Source organism: Dipodomys merriami, unplaced genomic scaffold (genome assembly GCF_024711535.1).
Source record: "Dipodomys merriami isolate MVZ:Mamm:240054 unplaced genomic scaffold, mDipMer1.0.p SCAF_24, whole genome shotgun sequence".
Lineage (NCBI taxonomy): Eukaryota > Metazoa > Chordata > Mammalia > Rodentia > Heteromyidae > Dipodomys > Dipodomys merriami.
Genome location: NW_027203826.1, coordinates 24,686,622 through 24,702,589, shown reverse-complemented (window position 1 = coordinate 24,702,589; position 15,968 = coordinate 24,686,622). Strand labels below are relative to the sequence as shown.

At 43.9% G+C, this 15,968-nt stretch overlaps 1 protein-coding gene across 9 annotated transcripts in view; it reads right to left on the bottom strand.

Annotated features, from left to right (window-relative positions):
- The window catches only part of Pgbd2 (piggyBac transposable element derived 2), a 41,580-nt gene extending 25,933 nt beyond the window's left edge, over nt 1–15,647 (bottom strand). For 4 of the 9 annotated variants that reach the window (XR_011374742.1, XR_011374741.1, XR_011374743.1 and 1 more), the window contains exons 1-4: nt 15,441–15,647; nt 13,240–13,301; nt 9,454–11,396; nt 1,820–1,929 (exon numbers count right to left, since the gene is read on the bottom strand). Coding sequence is in view for 1 of the 9 variants with exons in the window: in XM_070034482.1 (XP_069890583.1) it covers nt 9,632–11,396; nt 13,240–13,256 (1,782 nt within the window). In the remaining 8 variants the exon portion in view is untranslated. Of the gene's footprint in view, nt 1–1,819; nt 1,930–4,279; nt 11,397–13,239; nt 13,302–13,939; nt 14,276–15,440 lie in introns of those variants that run through there. The other 5 variants (XR_011374744.1, XR_011374746.1, XM_070034482.1 and 2 more) reach the window with 5 other exon arrangements.
- Between the last annotated feature and the right edge of the window lie 321 nt (nt 15,648–15,968).

The following is a 15,968-nucleotide window of genomic DNA, read 5'->3' as shown; positions in this document are numbered from 1 at the left end:
TCATCAACACAGCTTGAAAATGCCTCATCATTTTCAGTAGTGAGTCATTTCTGACCTCTGTCTAAGGGGCTAGGCTAATGAGCCAGCAGGGAAGAAAAATAGCACTAACACTTTCTGTATCCTGCCCTTGGTATAACTTAATCCTCAGTGTTGATTTCATTATGATTCCTTATTTATAATTCAGCGGACTAAATGAGAACCTGATGAATAATTGCATAATTAAATAACCATGAAGCAGCAGGGTAGCTCCTCTAGATTGTGTCAAGCAGAGTCATGGATTCACTCCATTTATCTGAGACAGGAAGGTGACTCTAAGGGAAGAATATTTCTTGCTATATTTTCACATACCAGGTAAACATAGGGAGAATTAAAGCAAGTATTTAATCTTTAATTAAAGGAATCTCAAGATTTTTATTAGTAACTTTTTAAAGTTTTTATAAACAATTGACTAAAGAAATAGCAGACCTTTCCATTCTTTTGTATATTTCCAAAATTTGGAGTAACTAAATGATCCATCTCTACCCAAGTCCAAGTTCTATCTCTGACAGAGACATCCCACAAGGATTTACTTTGATAAACTGTATTAGTCATTCAGAGGATTTACATAATCAGAATCCTCCTCTGAATGTGCCATACTTTAGTTAATATGTCTGTGTATATATGAATATGACCCTGTGTATGTTTACATATATGTATGTTATTATACCTAACTTTCACATATAATATGTGTCTTTTGTCTCTCTGTTTCTAACTTAGGCTATTTAACATGTCCCTCTATGTTTCTTCTTAATGGATAAGTAAAATTCCATTATATATACATATGGGTAGATACACAGATAAAATTCCATATGTATACATATTTATAAAGAATGTATCTTAAATGCTATTAATATTCATAGTTGCAAAATAAACCTTCTAGCTAATATTTATTCTAATCTAAAATTTGAACCCTTTCAAATTACATTTTGAAATAAAAATGTATTTACTTTAATACAATGAAGGTAATATAGCATCTTGAACTCTAATATGTATAGCCTATACATACGAGAATATTGTTTGATCTTCTGATACATCTGTTTCTTTTTATTTTACAACTTCCTGCAACACAAGGGAAACTAAGGTAGACAATGGGGAGAGGCAATTAAAAAGAATATTCATTTTCAGGCTCCAATGCCAGAAGTGACAAAATTAGAATGTTTCGGATGAGGGCTGGGAAGGTGGGTCAGTGGTAGAGCGCTTGCCTTGCATGCCTGAGGCCCTGGGTTCGATTCCTCAGCACCACATAAGCAAAAAGAAAAAAGCCGGAAGTGGCGCTGTGGCCCAAGTGGTAGAGCGCTAGCCTTGAGCTGAAGAGCTAAGGGACAGCGCCCAGGCCCAGAGTTCAGGCCCCACGACCGGACTCAAAAAAAAAAAAAAAAAATAGAATGTTTCAGATGAATAATCGGCAAACTTACATTTTTAAAGTTTCTTTTTCTGTTTCTCATTGTTACTACAAGAAACAATATATTTTCATGGATCAGTTAAAATTGTGGTGTAGCAATGTAAAGAATCTAAGGTTCAGTGGTGAGCTAGTAGCTCATGTCTGAAATCCTAGCTACTCAGGAGGCTAAGATTTGAGAATTGAGATTCAAAGCCAGTCTGGGCAGGAAGTTTCATGAGATAAGAATCTCCAATTGACCACAAAAAGAGCAAGAAAAAGAAAAGCTGAAAGTGTAGGTGTGGATCAGGTATGCCCACTAGCCACAAGGAAGAAACATCTCTCCCTATGGTACCACACACATATGTGTCTAAGAGTAAAGAGGGAGCGGGACGTACAAACCTTCTGTATCTTTGTCCTTTGCTTTACTGGGCAGCAGGTGGTTTCATTCACCGAAAGCATCGCATGCGGCCAGCACAGTTTACAAATTCTTAGTGGGATAGAGACGAGGTCTATAAAACAAGTAATGATATTATGTCTCTTCCCACAGGTCAGCCTGCTCCAAACCACACTCTACTCCCTCCTAACATCACAACACTTTCCTTGTAAGGTTAATCCTCCTTCTCTGTTTTCCTTCTAATAATTGTGCGATGCTGGATCTCCACATCTGGAGGGTGCTAACTGCTGGAAGCGTAGCTAGGAATCCGGTAGAGCTTTCCTAGTATTACCTTTCTGTTCTGACTCAATGAGACCAAGAAGAGTAGAGGATTAAGGTATAACATCTAGTTTGGAAATGTTCTTACTTTCCTCATCCTATTGGGGTTAATTTTTACTTATTGTTTAATTCTCCCTTTGTTTTGTAAGTTTAGCTTTTTCTGAGGGGGGCAGGTAAGTCTTTTATTGTTCAATGGAATACTTAATTGGAAGTGCAACAAAGCAATCCTTTTCTAAATTATGTCATCTGAGAATTCAGTTTTCATACATGAATTTGTCTACCATAGAGCAATCTTATGGATCACCAAAGAAAGTTTTTAGTTAGAAAGCAATGTATCCACAATGGAAGGCCTTTATATCCTAATTAGATTTTGCTCCTATCCTCGTATTTCTCTCATGAAGAGCTTAGTTTTAGTTTGGTTTGCTCAATCAAGAGTAGAGCCAGGACAAATTGTTTCCTAGAGTTAGCATTTTACAACTTCCTGCAACACAAGGGAAACTAAGGTGGACAATGGGGAGAGGCAATTAAAAAGAATATTCATTTTCAGGCTCCAATGCCAGAAGTGACAAAATTAGAATGTTTCAGATGAATAATCGGCAAACTTACATTTTTAAAGTTTCTTTTTTACCATATGGTTCTTATGTACACACCAGTTTGGAGGTTATTGATCTACATTATTAGCAGACATCAAACTTGCTGTCAGAGTAAAAGTCAATAATCCCAAGACTGAGCACAGTGAGTCATTCCTATAATCTCAGATACTCAGGGAGACAGAGGTCTGAAGTACTATGATTCCAGATCAGCTGTGGGAAAATGTAGATTTCCAGACATGGAAGGCAGACATGGGGTACATATCTAGAGTCTTAGCTATTCTGGAGATGCTAAGTAGGAAGCTCATGGTTTGAGGCTAGCCCTGGGCAAAGAGTGACACTTTATCTGGAGATTAACTCATGGAAAAAGGACTTGGAGTATGATTCAAGTGGCAGAATCCATGCTTAGTAAGCACTAGGCCCCGAGTTCAAACCCAAGCAGCACACTTTCCCTATGCTCTCCCCAAAATCGAGTAGACAAAGTTCCATTGTATAAATACATGTTTGTATTCACTTGGCTACTTAATAGTAATTGTCTAAACAGATAAAATAATCACATAGGAAAAACAACTATAAAGTAAAGTAGGTAAATACAATTGTGGCAATATGGTGGTTATTATTTATTTGCTACTTTAGGATGTGCTGTAATGGAAAGTAATAGGAAAACTTAGCCAGCAGGTTGGTGGCATTGTTTAACAAATTTGTCTCCAAACCACAAAGGAAGCAATTCTGAGTGTGTTCTTGGCTATAAAAGCTAAAACTTGAACTGCATCAGACAATTGGGCTAGAATTTTAAATACCTCACTCCTGGCTTCCATCCAATCATATATAGATGCTGTCATTCTGTTTAGATAGCATTGCATGTAAAACTGAGATAACTGTTTTAAAGGTAGAGAAAAAGAATAGCTGCCCAGTTATGGAGTGCTATGTTACATGGGAGCTATCATCCTGTATTCCTTCACTTCTTGTTATCTGGACATGTATATTGGGATGGATTCCCATTAGTAACAATGGAATGGTGGTCATCATGCAGGCTCTCAAAAGAACGGCACTCAAAAACATCAAATTAGTTCCATTACTCCCATGATTAACAGCTTTTTGACTATTTTTCAATTGTTTCCCATGTGTTGGAAGATGCCAAAACTCTGGATTTGTTTGGTCCAAAGAAATGTAGCTCCAAATACTGAATGTTTACCTTAATTGCTTGCCTAACTTCATGAAATAAAAACAAAAAGGCCAAACTATCAAACATTTTCAAGGGATTTTTTTTATAAAGGTCATGTTATTTCTTTTTAAAGGGGCTATATATACATACATATATATATATATATATATATATACATATGTATATATATATATAGCACTAAAATTCTTCTGTACAGGAGGTTTGTATTTATGCTTTGGGCTATCACCTAATACTGTGTTATGAGTTTGATTCCTCAGTTGGCAACTGGAAGAGATCTTTTACTTGATGAGAATGTGGTATTTCTCCATCACATGGGAGTTCTCTTCTAATATGCTGAGTTTTTAAGTTTCTGGTTGGAATGAATTTTTATCAAATTCTTTTTAGTTATTCAGACTTTATTTTTAAAATACTACACATTTTATATTGATTTCTTAAAAATGCTTCCACCCTGATGTTCCTGGGGAAAGTTTACCTTCTCATAATCCTTATCCCTCTTGATATTGCTTTGCTTTTTAAATAAATTGTTGAGACATTTTCGTATCTAATGTTTATGAAGGATCTTCATAAATATTTAAAGTCTATCTGAAGATAGTATAATGACCTTAAACAAATAAACTCTTGCATTACTTTTTCTTTTTTCCTGAGGTTTGAACTCAAGACCTTTTGCTTGCTAGGAAGCTACTCTACTGTGAAGCCAACTTCAAACCCCATTTAATTCTGGTCATTTCTGAGAGGCCCACTTCCTACCCACAACCACTCCTAGATCATGATCTGCCTGTTTTATGTATCTTATCATAGCTGGGGTGACAGGTGCATACCAACACATCAAATTTCTGTGAAGAGTTAAGTCTTGCAGACATTCTGCCTGGGATGGCCTGGAATTGTGATCTTCCCAATCTCAGACTCTTAGGTAGGAGGACAGGTGCATGTTACCATGCCCTGCTGTGGGTTGAGAAGGAGGTCTCCAACTAATTTTACTTGGGCTGCCTTCAAACCACAACCAATAGCACCGGGCCTTCTCTTCAATTACTTGAAAGCTTTTTGTGGACATAGTTATTGATTCTTTGCTGTTTAATAAACTCATCAATGAATCTACCTGGGGAGAATTTTTGTAGTAAAGACTTTAAATTAGGAATTAAAACAATCTAAATATATACAAGTCCATTCATGTTTCCTTGTCTTGTGAGCTTTATTAATGCATTTATGCCAGTCAAATGTTCAACTTCATGTTTTAAATTTCTTTCCATAAAACTTCTCAGAGCATTTCCTCATTCTTTTAGTATCTGTAAAATGTGTGTTGATTCCCTCAATCTCTGACTTGCAATACTGAGAAAGTCTTGTTTTTTCAGGCTCAGGGTGGCCAAATGTTGATCCATTTATTAAATTTTCCAAGAGAGTTTTACTTACATTTTCTGTTTTATTGATATTTTCCTATGTTCCAGTCTTTACACTTCCTAATTTGGATTAACTGGACTTATTTTTATTATATTTACCTGGAAGCTCATTATTGGTTTCAGAAATTTTTGTTTTAAATTTTTATTTTAATTGACAATGAAAATTGTAGATGATGGGTAGATAGAATATCATGTAATTAGGCAATACATTCATTGCATAATTCATGCTCAAATCAGGGCAAGGTAGCAAATCTTTATTGTGTGAAAACATTCAAAACATTGTTTTCAGAAATATGTAATACATGATAGCTTATAGTCACACTACTGTGTAATGAACACCAATCCTTTTCTTCTAACTCACATTCCTCACCCTCCCTCCCCTATTCTTTCCATTCTTGTAACCACAGTTATCCTCTGCATTTCCATTGGATCACCTTGTACAGATTCTACATGCCAGTGAGATCATGCCACTTATCTTTCTGTGCCTGGTTCATGTCACTTAACCATAATAAATTGGTTTCTGGTCCCATTCATCTTATCACAAATGATGGGAGTCCATTATTTTCATTGGCTGAATAGTATTCCACTGTATGTGTGTGTATATATACCACATATTCTTTGTCCATTCATTGGCTTGTTGACATTGAGCTCCACTTCTTTTTTTTTTTTTTTTTTTTTTTTTTTTTTTTTTTTTTTTGAGCTCCACTTCTTTGGTAGTGTGACAAATGCTGCAAAAAGCATGGCAGTGCAGATGTCGCTTCAAACTGATTTCATTTTTGTTTTGTTTTGTTTTGTTTTGGGGGGGTCCAATCATGGGGCCTGAACTCTGGGCCTGGGCACTGTCCCTCAGCTCTTCAGCTCAAGTCTAGCGCTCTACCACTTGAGCCACAGCGCCACTTCCGGCTTTTTTCTTTTTTCTTATGTGGTGCTGAGGAATCGAACCCAGGGCCTCAGGCATGCAAGGCAAGCGCTCTACCACTGAGTCACCTTCCCAGCCCCTCAAACTGATTTCATTTTTTGTGGATATTTCCCCCAACTAAATACTGAATTGGTGTATCATATTGTAGTTCTCTTTTGAATTACTCATAGTGTTTCTCATAATGTCTACCCAAGCTTACATTCCCACCAAGTGTGCTCCACTTCCTCCACATCTTTGCCAGCATGTGTTACCTTTCATCTTTTTATAGGAGTCATTCTCACTGGTGCAAAGTGATATTTGATTTGATTTGGATTTCCTTATGATGCACCATGCTGAATATTTTTACGTGTTGACTGTTAGTTGTCTTTAGCAAAATGTCTACTTAGGCTGTTGCTTGTTTTCAAACTGGATCTTAGCTTACAGGCCAAGAACTAACAAATTGGAAAAGATTCTGGCATTTATGTTTTCCTTTGACATCTAGATAAGAAATACCTGTTCCGTCTAGGAGATACTTGATCAGGCTCAGACCTAACTTTGGCAGGTGATTACAATTTCACCAGCAACTTATCTACTCCCTCCTTCTACTTCAAAGGCATGATCTTTCCTCCTAACTTCCCATTACAGGGTGTTCAAAATTTTTTCAGTTTCAGTATGCATCCCTAGAAATATGTCAATCATGGGTAACACATTTTCCTAACTGTAGAGTGCACACAGTGGTTTTAAGATGAAGATAAATTTCTTTCTTTCTTTTTTTTTGGTGTTCCTCATCAATTGGTAAATCTAGCCATAGCCTTAAAGTTTAGTATCCTTTGGAAGACTTTTCAATTGATGATATCAATATGTTAAATAAACACTACTCTTCTAAGAGAAAAATGCTCATATCATGCTCTTTGTCATTATGAAAATATTAAAATGCTTGTATTCTTAATTATAGCCTATCAGCTCAATGCATTTAAGACAGAAGTATCTAGTTGTCTCCAGGCTTGAATTGTATGTGTGTGTGCCTGTGTGTACATATGCCTCCCTCCAACTATTGTAGTTCATAATAGATTTTTTGTCCTGGCATCAAACAGATTGGTATCTTATTATCATCAGGAAGATTACTCATATTCTCCTGCATATGCTCTTTTTGTCAAGTGAATAAAATCCAGTTCTACACTTTCAAGTTTACCCAGTCCAACTTAATATAAGCAGTCATACTCTTAAAGGTAATGTTTTAAAACTTATCTATTTCCTTTCTTGCTTATGCACAAAACAAAGCTGACTCTCTTATGAGACCATGTTTTCCAATCCCTCACTAAGGCAGTCAGTCTTCCATTTCTTCTTAAATAATTGCATTAACAAAATCCTTCAAATTTACCTAAAAATGTCACCAGAAAAACAAGCCTGAAGGGGCAGTGGGAAGAAACAAGATTCTCCAAAAGATAGTTATCCTTTCATCCCCAGAACCTGTAAATGGTTCTACCTTTCTGAATAACAAGGATTTTGTAGGCGCACATAATCAAGGATCTACACATACTAAAGTTAGGTGAATGCAATGTAATTTCAAGAGTTCTTATAAGTGACCGTCAGAAGACTCAGTATCAGAGTTAGAAATCTACAGGTTTGCTGCCTTTGAAGATGGAGGGATCACAAGCCAGTTCTTTCATAGCATGTCTTTCGATTTCAGTTTCCATGCTTCCTCATGATTTGAAATTCAGATTTCATGTGCCAGCCAGTAAGATAGGGGAGAATAATGAGGTAAAAGATAAATAATGTCAATGTTTCCACTGCTATTAACTTCAAGTGCATCACTAGGGATGGTGTTTGCCTGTTGAGGTATTAGTTGTTGTTTTTTTTTATTTGTAACTGACAAGTAGCTTGTGAAGAGTTGCTTTCACCTATGAAGTATAACATCCACTGATGTTTGTACCCTGCTTAGTTTATTCCATCTTTTTTCACTGCAGACTGAACATTTGCTTCACTCTATAGGTATAAACAGTTCTTAAGATTTTGAACAAAACTTTATGAAACTACCTTCAGAAATTTACAGATTTACACTCCTTTGGGTACTGTATTAGTCTACCATCTTTCCATATTTACATAATTAATAGTAGGGATGAAAAAAAGGATATGTAATTGCTTTTCTTTGCATTTTGTGACTGTAGCAGAGTCTCTTCCATGTCTTTTTGTTCATTTCTTATAGCCAACCATTTTTATATATCACACTGCATGTTTTTTTCTTGTCATCTATGTTTATTTACTGTGTATATTATTGCAAATGTAGGAACATGGAACATATTTTCTCAATTTCTTTGCATTTTAATTTTGATGAATATAAATTTTAAATGTATTTATAGTTCCTTTGTGCTACTGAAACATCTTTCCCAAAGAGAATACTCAACTTGCTTGCCTAGATTACTGAGAGACTCAATTTTACGTATGTATTGCTTTTCATCTTCACAATATGTTCCTCTAGGCTTCCCAACCAACAAAATGCTTCTATATTTCAATATGTTCTCCCTAAATTCAGGGAATTATAAAGGTAGAATTTAAATCAGTGGGAAAATACATATAAGTTTTAAAGAAATGGATTCCTACCTCTCGTTATTTATAAAAATAAAACTCCACATGGATATATGTACATTAAGGAAACTTCTTTTATAAAGAAAATAGGAATCTTCTCCCACGGCATGACTATACCATGTGCTTGTTCTCTGTTATACTTTTCTTCTAATAAACTTTTCTGTCTTTAAAAAAATGAGCTCTATAACTTTAGCCTTCTCAATAAATACAAGGCAGATTATCTGTCCCTGGTCAATTTGACTAGTCTTGGACTAGTGAAATGAATATTAGGAAAACTTTCATAATATTATGGTATTTCTAGGCAACTGCCTTCATCTTGAAATACAGAACATACCTACAATGAAAAAAAGAATCTTTCTACTGTTCACACAAGTTTTACTTTGATTATCCTTCCTAGTACTCAAATATACCCCAAAGCAAGATCTTTATGTGGCTAAATTTAAGTAGTAAATAACAGTATAAAATACAGATTTGTAAACCCATACGAAAACTATAACAAATATTAACATATTACATGGAAGCCTAACAGAATACAGTGGAGAAGGTAACTGTGTTGGGAATAAAGAGAAAATACAAAGTCAGATCCTAAGGAAGGAAGGTCTTTTGTTTCCAACACAAAACAGACGTGCTCCAAACGCTCTCAGCGATCACTTCATTATAAACCAACCTGAGCATGTGGTCCGGGTGTCACCGGATGTGATGCTCCCGGAAGCAGAGTCTACATCACCGGATGGAGCACTCCCTGCAGCACGCCGTCCACCGTCACCGGATGTGATGCTCTCCAAAAAGCACGGTCCGGCGTCACCGGAAGTGGCGCTCCCCGAAGCGCGCGTCCCGCGTCACCGTCACCGGACGTGGTACTCCCGGAAGCACTTGGCGTGGACGCCCTTCTGGCACTTCTCGCAGCGGGTGTTGGTCTGCGAGTGGCAGAGGGCGCACCGCGTCCTCCGGTCCTGGTGGACGATCCAGTGCCCGATCATGTCGAAGCGGCTCTCGGTCTCCAGGCGGCGGCCGCGCCGCGCCGGGGAGGAGGCGTCCGCGTTGCTCTCCAGGTAGACGCAGGCCACGTACCTGCGGAAGGCCAGCAGGTCCACGCGCGCGTCCGGGCAGCAGATGCGGTGCAGCTGCCAGGCGTTGTTGAGGGCCGCGTCGATGACGTACCCGATGAAGCTCGAGTACCACTTGAGGCCCCGGATCTTGACCTTGTACTTGGCGATGTTCTGGTCCATGCGGCTCACGCCGCCCACCTTCTCCTGGTACAGCTTCACCAGCGACGGCTGGCACACGGGCGTGCGCGCCTTGGCCGCCCCCGCGGGCCGGCTGCTCAGCCGCACCGGCTCGATGCCCACGGCGTTGGAGCAGATGTTGACCACGCTGCTGTCGTGCCAGCGGCACACGATGATCTCCTCGCGCTCGTCCACCTTGTAATCGAACGAGCCCCTCTTCATTTTCCTCAGTTCCTTGGGATCTTTGAGCGGACACCGCTCGGTCCTGTACTCGCAGACCGTCCCTGTGGCCTTCACCCCTTTCTTCCGCAAAATGGACATCAGTTTGACACTTGTAAAAACCTTGTCAAAAAATATGTGATAGGGCAGACAGCCACGCTCCTGAAGGGCGTCTGCAAACTTGATCACCATGCTGCCGCCGAGATCCAAGCCGCTGTCGGGCTTGGTGAACAGCGTGCCCTGGGAGGGCTCAAACCACACCAGGTAGCCTCTGCTGGTGGTCCCACACCAGATCTTATACCCCAGCCGGACGGGCTTCGCTGAGTGCAGCTGCTTGGACCTCCGGTGGCCAAAGTACTCACACATAGACTCACCGAAGCTGTAGAACTCTTCCAAGGGCGCATGCTTCTGGAAATTGCCGTTCATCTGAACGATCAGTGGCCGGACCTTGGCAAACCTGTCACTGTCATCCAGGTCATTGTTATCTGCAAAGTGCAGGTATGAGAAGATGAGCTCGAATCTGTCCCTTCGAATCGCATCAGCCACGAGACGATGATGGGAGTCAGGAGAGGTCTCCCAAAACATCCTTCTCCTGGGATAGGAGATGTACCCACTTAAGATCAAAATGCCCAGCACACACTTCAACTCCTGGACGGTGAGACCCAGGTTGACATTTTTCTGCCAAGCGTAACGGTTGGTTTCGTTAACGATGAAATTAAGTGTGCCTTCATCAAAAAACAGTTCAAAGAGGCCCACAGGGCTGAGCTCTTGATTTTTGAGATCCTCAATGTGAGGATCTGATGCTGTCCAATTGCTGAAGTCTGGTCGAATATCTCTCTTGGCCCAAAAGCGCTGAGGCTCCCCGGCTGCCTTGCGCCTCCTCTTGGCTGGCTGCAGCTCCAGGTCGTCATTATCCTCCCCGGTGCCGGAGTCCTCGGCCACGACCGAGGCCTGCAGCACTCTGCCGGGCAGCTGAGCACCTCGCGGGCCATCTTCATCACCAGAATCTTCATCGGTGAAGTCCCCTGAAGCGTTGTCAGGCGGCGCGATAAAAATCTCTTCCCTGCTGTGGCCTGAGTCTCCATCCTCCAGAGCATTCAGAACCTCCAGCAGCTTGGTGGACTTCACCTTCGAGTGGGCACGTCTCCCAGCAGCCCCTCCCCCTCTGCCAAAACAGGACACAGAGTCAGTGCCAGGCACTTCCGGAGAGCCCAAACTGCGGCAGGAAAGAGGAATGAACCTTCATTTTAAAGCACTTGCTTGAACCTCTGCACAGATCTGCCTTGACCAAGCAGGTGAATTTCCCAGATAAATACCTATTTATGGATTTTAGAGGTAGAAGTATTTTGTTGATGCCAGGCATTATGTATTTTGCCTCTTGAATACAGTGTTAAGTAATCACTTCTAGTGCTAAGTCCAAGCAGCTCTAGTATTGCCTCAGATAACAAAATGCTCATGCGCAGCCCTGGCTAGCATCCATGATGCCCACTGCTCTCCTTTCGACTCAACGGACCTCCAGCTCTGCTCCTGTCATCTACCTCACCAACAGATGTTTCCCTTGCTTCCAGCTTCTCTAATTCCCCTTATGTAAGCTCTTATTTCCCAAGTTTAAAAGCTGACTCTTCCACATAGTTCCCTTGCTGGTATCTCAGGCATACCGACTACAATTCAGAAGAACATTTGGGAAACAGGAAATCTCCTGTCCTTTGTACTCTATGGACACAGGAACCAAATGGACAGTAAAACAAAATCGCTTGTAATGCATATCAGCAATGAGCAGGCACTGTCCAGAGACTGGCAGAAGAAAAATCCCCTCGCAGCCTACACAGTTTTAATTATAACTGGAAGATACAGATAGCACATCAACAAACAAGCAGCTAGACAAGTAGTAACTAGTGCTATTCTGGACTGGAGGCTGAAAATGTCATAAAACAGTGATATGAGGTGTTCTGTGGAAGATAAAATGGTAATGGGAGGCTCATGAACTACAAGGCTTGGAATGAGGGATAAGCACAGCAGGTGGAAGGAGACAGGACAACCCAGGCAGAGAAAACACCACAGGCACTAGGCTGAAGGTACAGCGAGGACAGAGAGTAGAGCAGAGGCATGTGAGTCCAGCCCCACGGTGCCCAGAGCCCTGGCAGGGCTTCAGATGTGTTCAGCAGTCAGAGGAAGCCCCAAGGGGGGGAGGGGGAGGGGGTGGAGGCAGGTGGGTGTGTGAACTCAGGCCAATGAAAAGATTCAAACTGTAACATATCACTCACTGCTAGAATGGACTTGTGGGAAAAAGGTGTGGATGACCCTGTTGCTGCCCTACATACCTTCCCAGGCTCAATGACAAGGACAGAGGAAGGATGCAGGATTTACCACTATTTCCACACAGAGCTGCCATGGATTCTTGAGTTCACGTTGTATTAGAGATTCACTCCACTACTCCCCTGCCAACCTCTAGCGGTAAGGACGTCACACATCGGATCTCTGTGAGAGTCAAACACCATCCTCCTCCTTGCCATAGTTTTACTCAGTTCACAGGCCTGTCAGGACACGGCATCTCCACTCTTACTGCCTGAGCTCTTGCTTACCCCATGACCCAGTGCCAGAGTCCTCAGACACAATGGAAGCATGAGCACTCTTCCAGGCAGCTGAGCTCCTCGCTGGCCATCTTCACTACCAGTCTTCATCAGTGAAACACATTGTAGGCATGGAAAAGCTAGCAGGTACCCAGGTGGCTCCAGACACAGCTATCTGGTGTCTTAATTTTGAAAACTGGAAAGCTGAGGCATATTTACATCAAGTGCACAAGCTGGTGCTACATGCCCACATGCCCACTTTGTACTATACACTCCCGTCTGCCGCATCTCTTCTCCGCTCCTCTCCCTCCCCTCCCAACGTCTTTTATCTTTCTGAAGATTTAACTGTACAGTAAGCAACTTACAAATGCCACTGAGTCAGCATTTCAGAAGCTGAGGAGTATTCCCATAAAGCATTTCATCAAACAATACTCTTACCTTGAGACTGACGCCATGATGAGCTGAGAAGATAAAGTTGTCTTTACTCAGCATCCAAGAATCTGAAAGAAAAATTCAATCTTTAATAATAGAACCTTCTCTACCATTTACGGAGGCAGCATCTGCTAAAGGCTCACTGGGGGTGAGAAAGAAGTGGACTGGACATACACAGGAAGTGGTGTCTAGCAAATGGCTACTTAGAGGGAAAAAGAACAGCTCTTCCTCTTACAACTCATGCTGTAATCCATTCTAAATCAGGACGGTTGTCAGAACTATTGCCATCTGCAGCTAGATGAGTCTTCGCTGGTAGTTCAGGGTCAGACCCGTGCATTATGGGATACTTAATACTGTCCTTCCACCCATCCTCTCATTCCCTTAAATTCCCTTAAATTGTTCAAAGTTGCCCTGAACGACGCTGTTCTAGAGTAGTGCTGCTCACAGAATTTTCTGTGATGATGGAAATATTCTGTGTCAGAATTATCTATATTGTGTGGCAGTCACAAGCCACAAATGGCCTCTGAGCTTTTGAAATATGGCTGTTTTTCCATTTTATATTGTTTAACTTAGTCACTACTGTATTAAGCATTAAATTCTAAATAAAGAATTGTGAAAAAGTAAAAAGTTAAGCTTTCTAAGTATTGATATCCAAAAAGGTAATTTTTCTTGAAGGAAACAAGCATTTAAAGATAAAGTTGATAACCTCATCAAATTTCCAAAACATCTGTAGCAGTCATCCTTTAAGATGGCTCCCAAACTTGTCTTGGTATTCCTGCCCCGTGTAATCTCCTTCATCAGGCTGGACCTAGTGACTCTAGGCCAACAGAACATGGCAAAGGAATGGGATATCTCTTCTAAGACAGGAGACTGGGCTCCAATTTGTTGTCTGTCTGTCTCCTCTCTCTCTCTTCTGTTCACTTAGGGAAACCAGCTATGGTGTTCTGAGTTGCCTTAGAGAAAGACCCATGGGTATGGTCCTGTGAAGGGAATGTGAGTGAGGAAGAAGGGGCCCTCAGCCCGCACGGGAACCCACAGGCTGATGAACACAGGAATACTTCCCTTCAAATTGGTCCAGACCCAGATAATAGCTAGACTACAACTGAGACACGCTGAGCCAAGCTCACGGAGAGTGCCCAGGTCCTGAGTTCAAACCCCAGGACTGGCACACACACACACACACACACACACACACACACACACACTTACTGTAACTTATCTAACCAGTGTTTTCTAGGCCATCGGTGAGAGCAGCAGCCCCTCCCCGCATCCATCCAACCACATTCCTGGCCAAGACGGAGGATCTCCCTGGCTCCCCGCTGAGAAGCCCTCCCCACCTCCACCCAGGGGGCGGGCGGCGCAGCGAGCCAGGAAGCACTGTAACTGTTGGGGGAGAAGGCTGATCTCAACGTGAGCAGGCGCCAGGGGGGCGCAGGGGCCTGCGAAGCGTCAGCCCCTCCTGCCAGCCAGGCCGGGCTCTCCAGCTCCTGATCGACGCGGGTCCACGGCTGGAATACAGCACGGCGCGTCCCGCCCGGCTCTCCCCGCGCGGGGCCTGCGGACGCGGCGGCCGGCCCTGCCCACGGGTAAACCGGGAGGCGGAGGGCTCGGGAACCGCACCGGGGACGCTTCTGCAGTCCATTGTGAAAACACCTCACGATGCAAAACCGCTTCACAAATGATCTTCGAAATGTAAAAGGCCTCAAAACTAGCCGCGTGCAGAAGAGGGCGGCCGCCTCCCCAGCTCGGTGTCAGAGGAAAAGCTGGCAGGGAGGGGCCCGCGGCGCGCGGCCCTCCCCGCGGCCCCGCCCACGACTGCCGAGCCCCGCCCAGGACCCGGGGCGGCCACGCCCCCGCCCCGCCCAGGACCCGGGCGGCCACGCCCCCGCCCCGCCCCGGCTGGCCGAGCCCCGCCCTCGCCCCGCCCAGGACCCGCCCCCGCCCCGCCCCCGGCTGGCCGAGCCCCGCCCAGGACCCGCCCCGGCCCCGCCCAGGACCCGGGCGGCCACGCCCCCGCCTCCGCCCAGGACCCGCCCCGGCCCGCAGCGCCCTCTAGCGTCCGCAGGCATTCGATGCTCCTAGGCCTAGGGTGATCCGAAACCACCGGCCCCGCACGTCAACGCCGTCGCAAAAATGCAACGCCCGGGCCCGCCTCGCTGGCACGAAGGCCGGAACCTTCCCTGCATCACAAACAGGAAGACGCCTACCTGGGCTGGCCAGGCCCGAGCCTCGCAGGCTCGCACCAGGCGCTGTGGACACTGCTGAGGGTCCAGACGGTGCTGGGCACAGCCGTCGCGGCCGCGCAACGTCCGGCACCCGAGCGCACCCGAGCCTCGGCCCGCCTCCAGCTCCGGCCACGCCCCCCGGGCGTGGCCTCACCCGAGACCCGAGAGACCATCGAGACGCAGAGACCTCCGGACGGCCTAGAGGGGCCGCGCCGAGACTTCCGGTCGTCCTTGGACGGTGCCTGTCAAACGTGGCTCGGGCGGAACGCCTGTAGAAGTGGGAGTCCCGGGCCTGCCGGGTTGTCCGCGCGCGGATCGGGCCGCCGGGCGCACGCCCTTCCCACGGTGGCCGGGCGGGTCTCCGCGCGCCGCACGGGCCGCGGCCTTCGCTCTGGCTTTAACCTGGGATCCCAGCGTTGGCGGGGCGCGGGTCTGGCTGCTCAGGGCCGCTCCTGTGTTGTCGTTAGTGGTTACTGTCAGGTGTGCTCCAAAACGCTCGGGTCAGAAAAG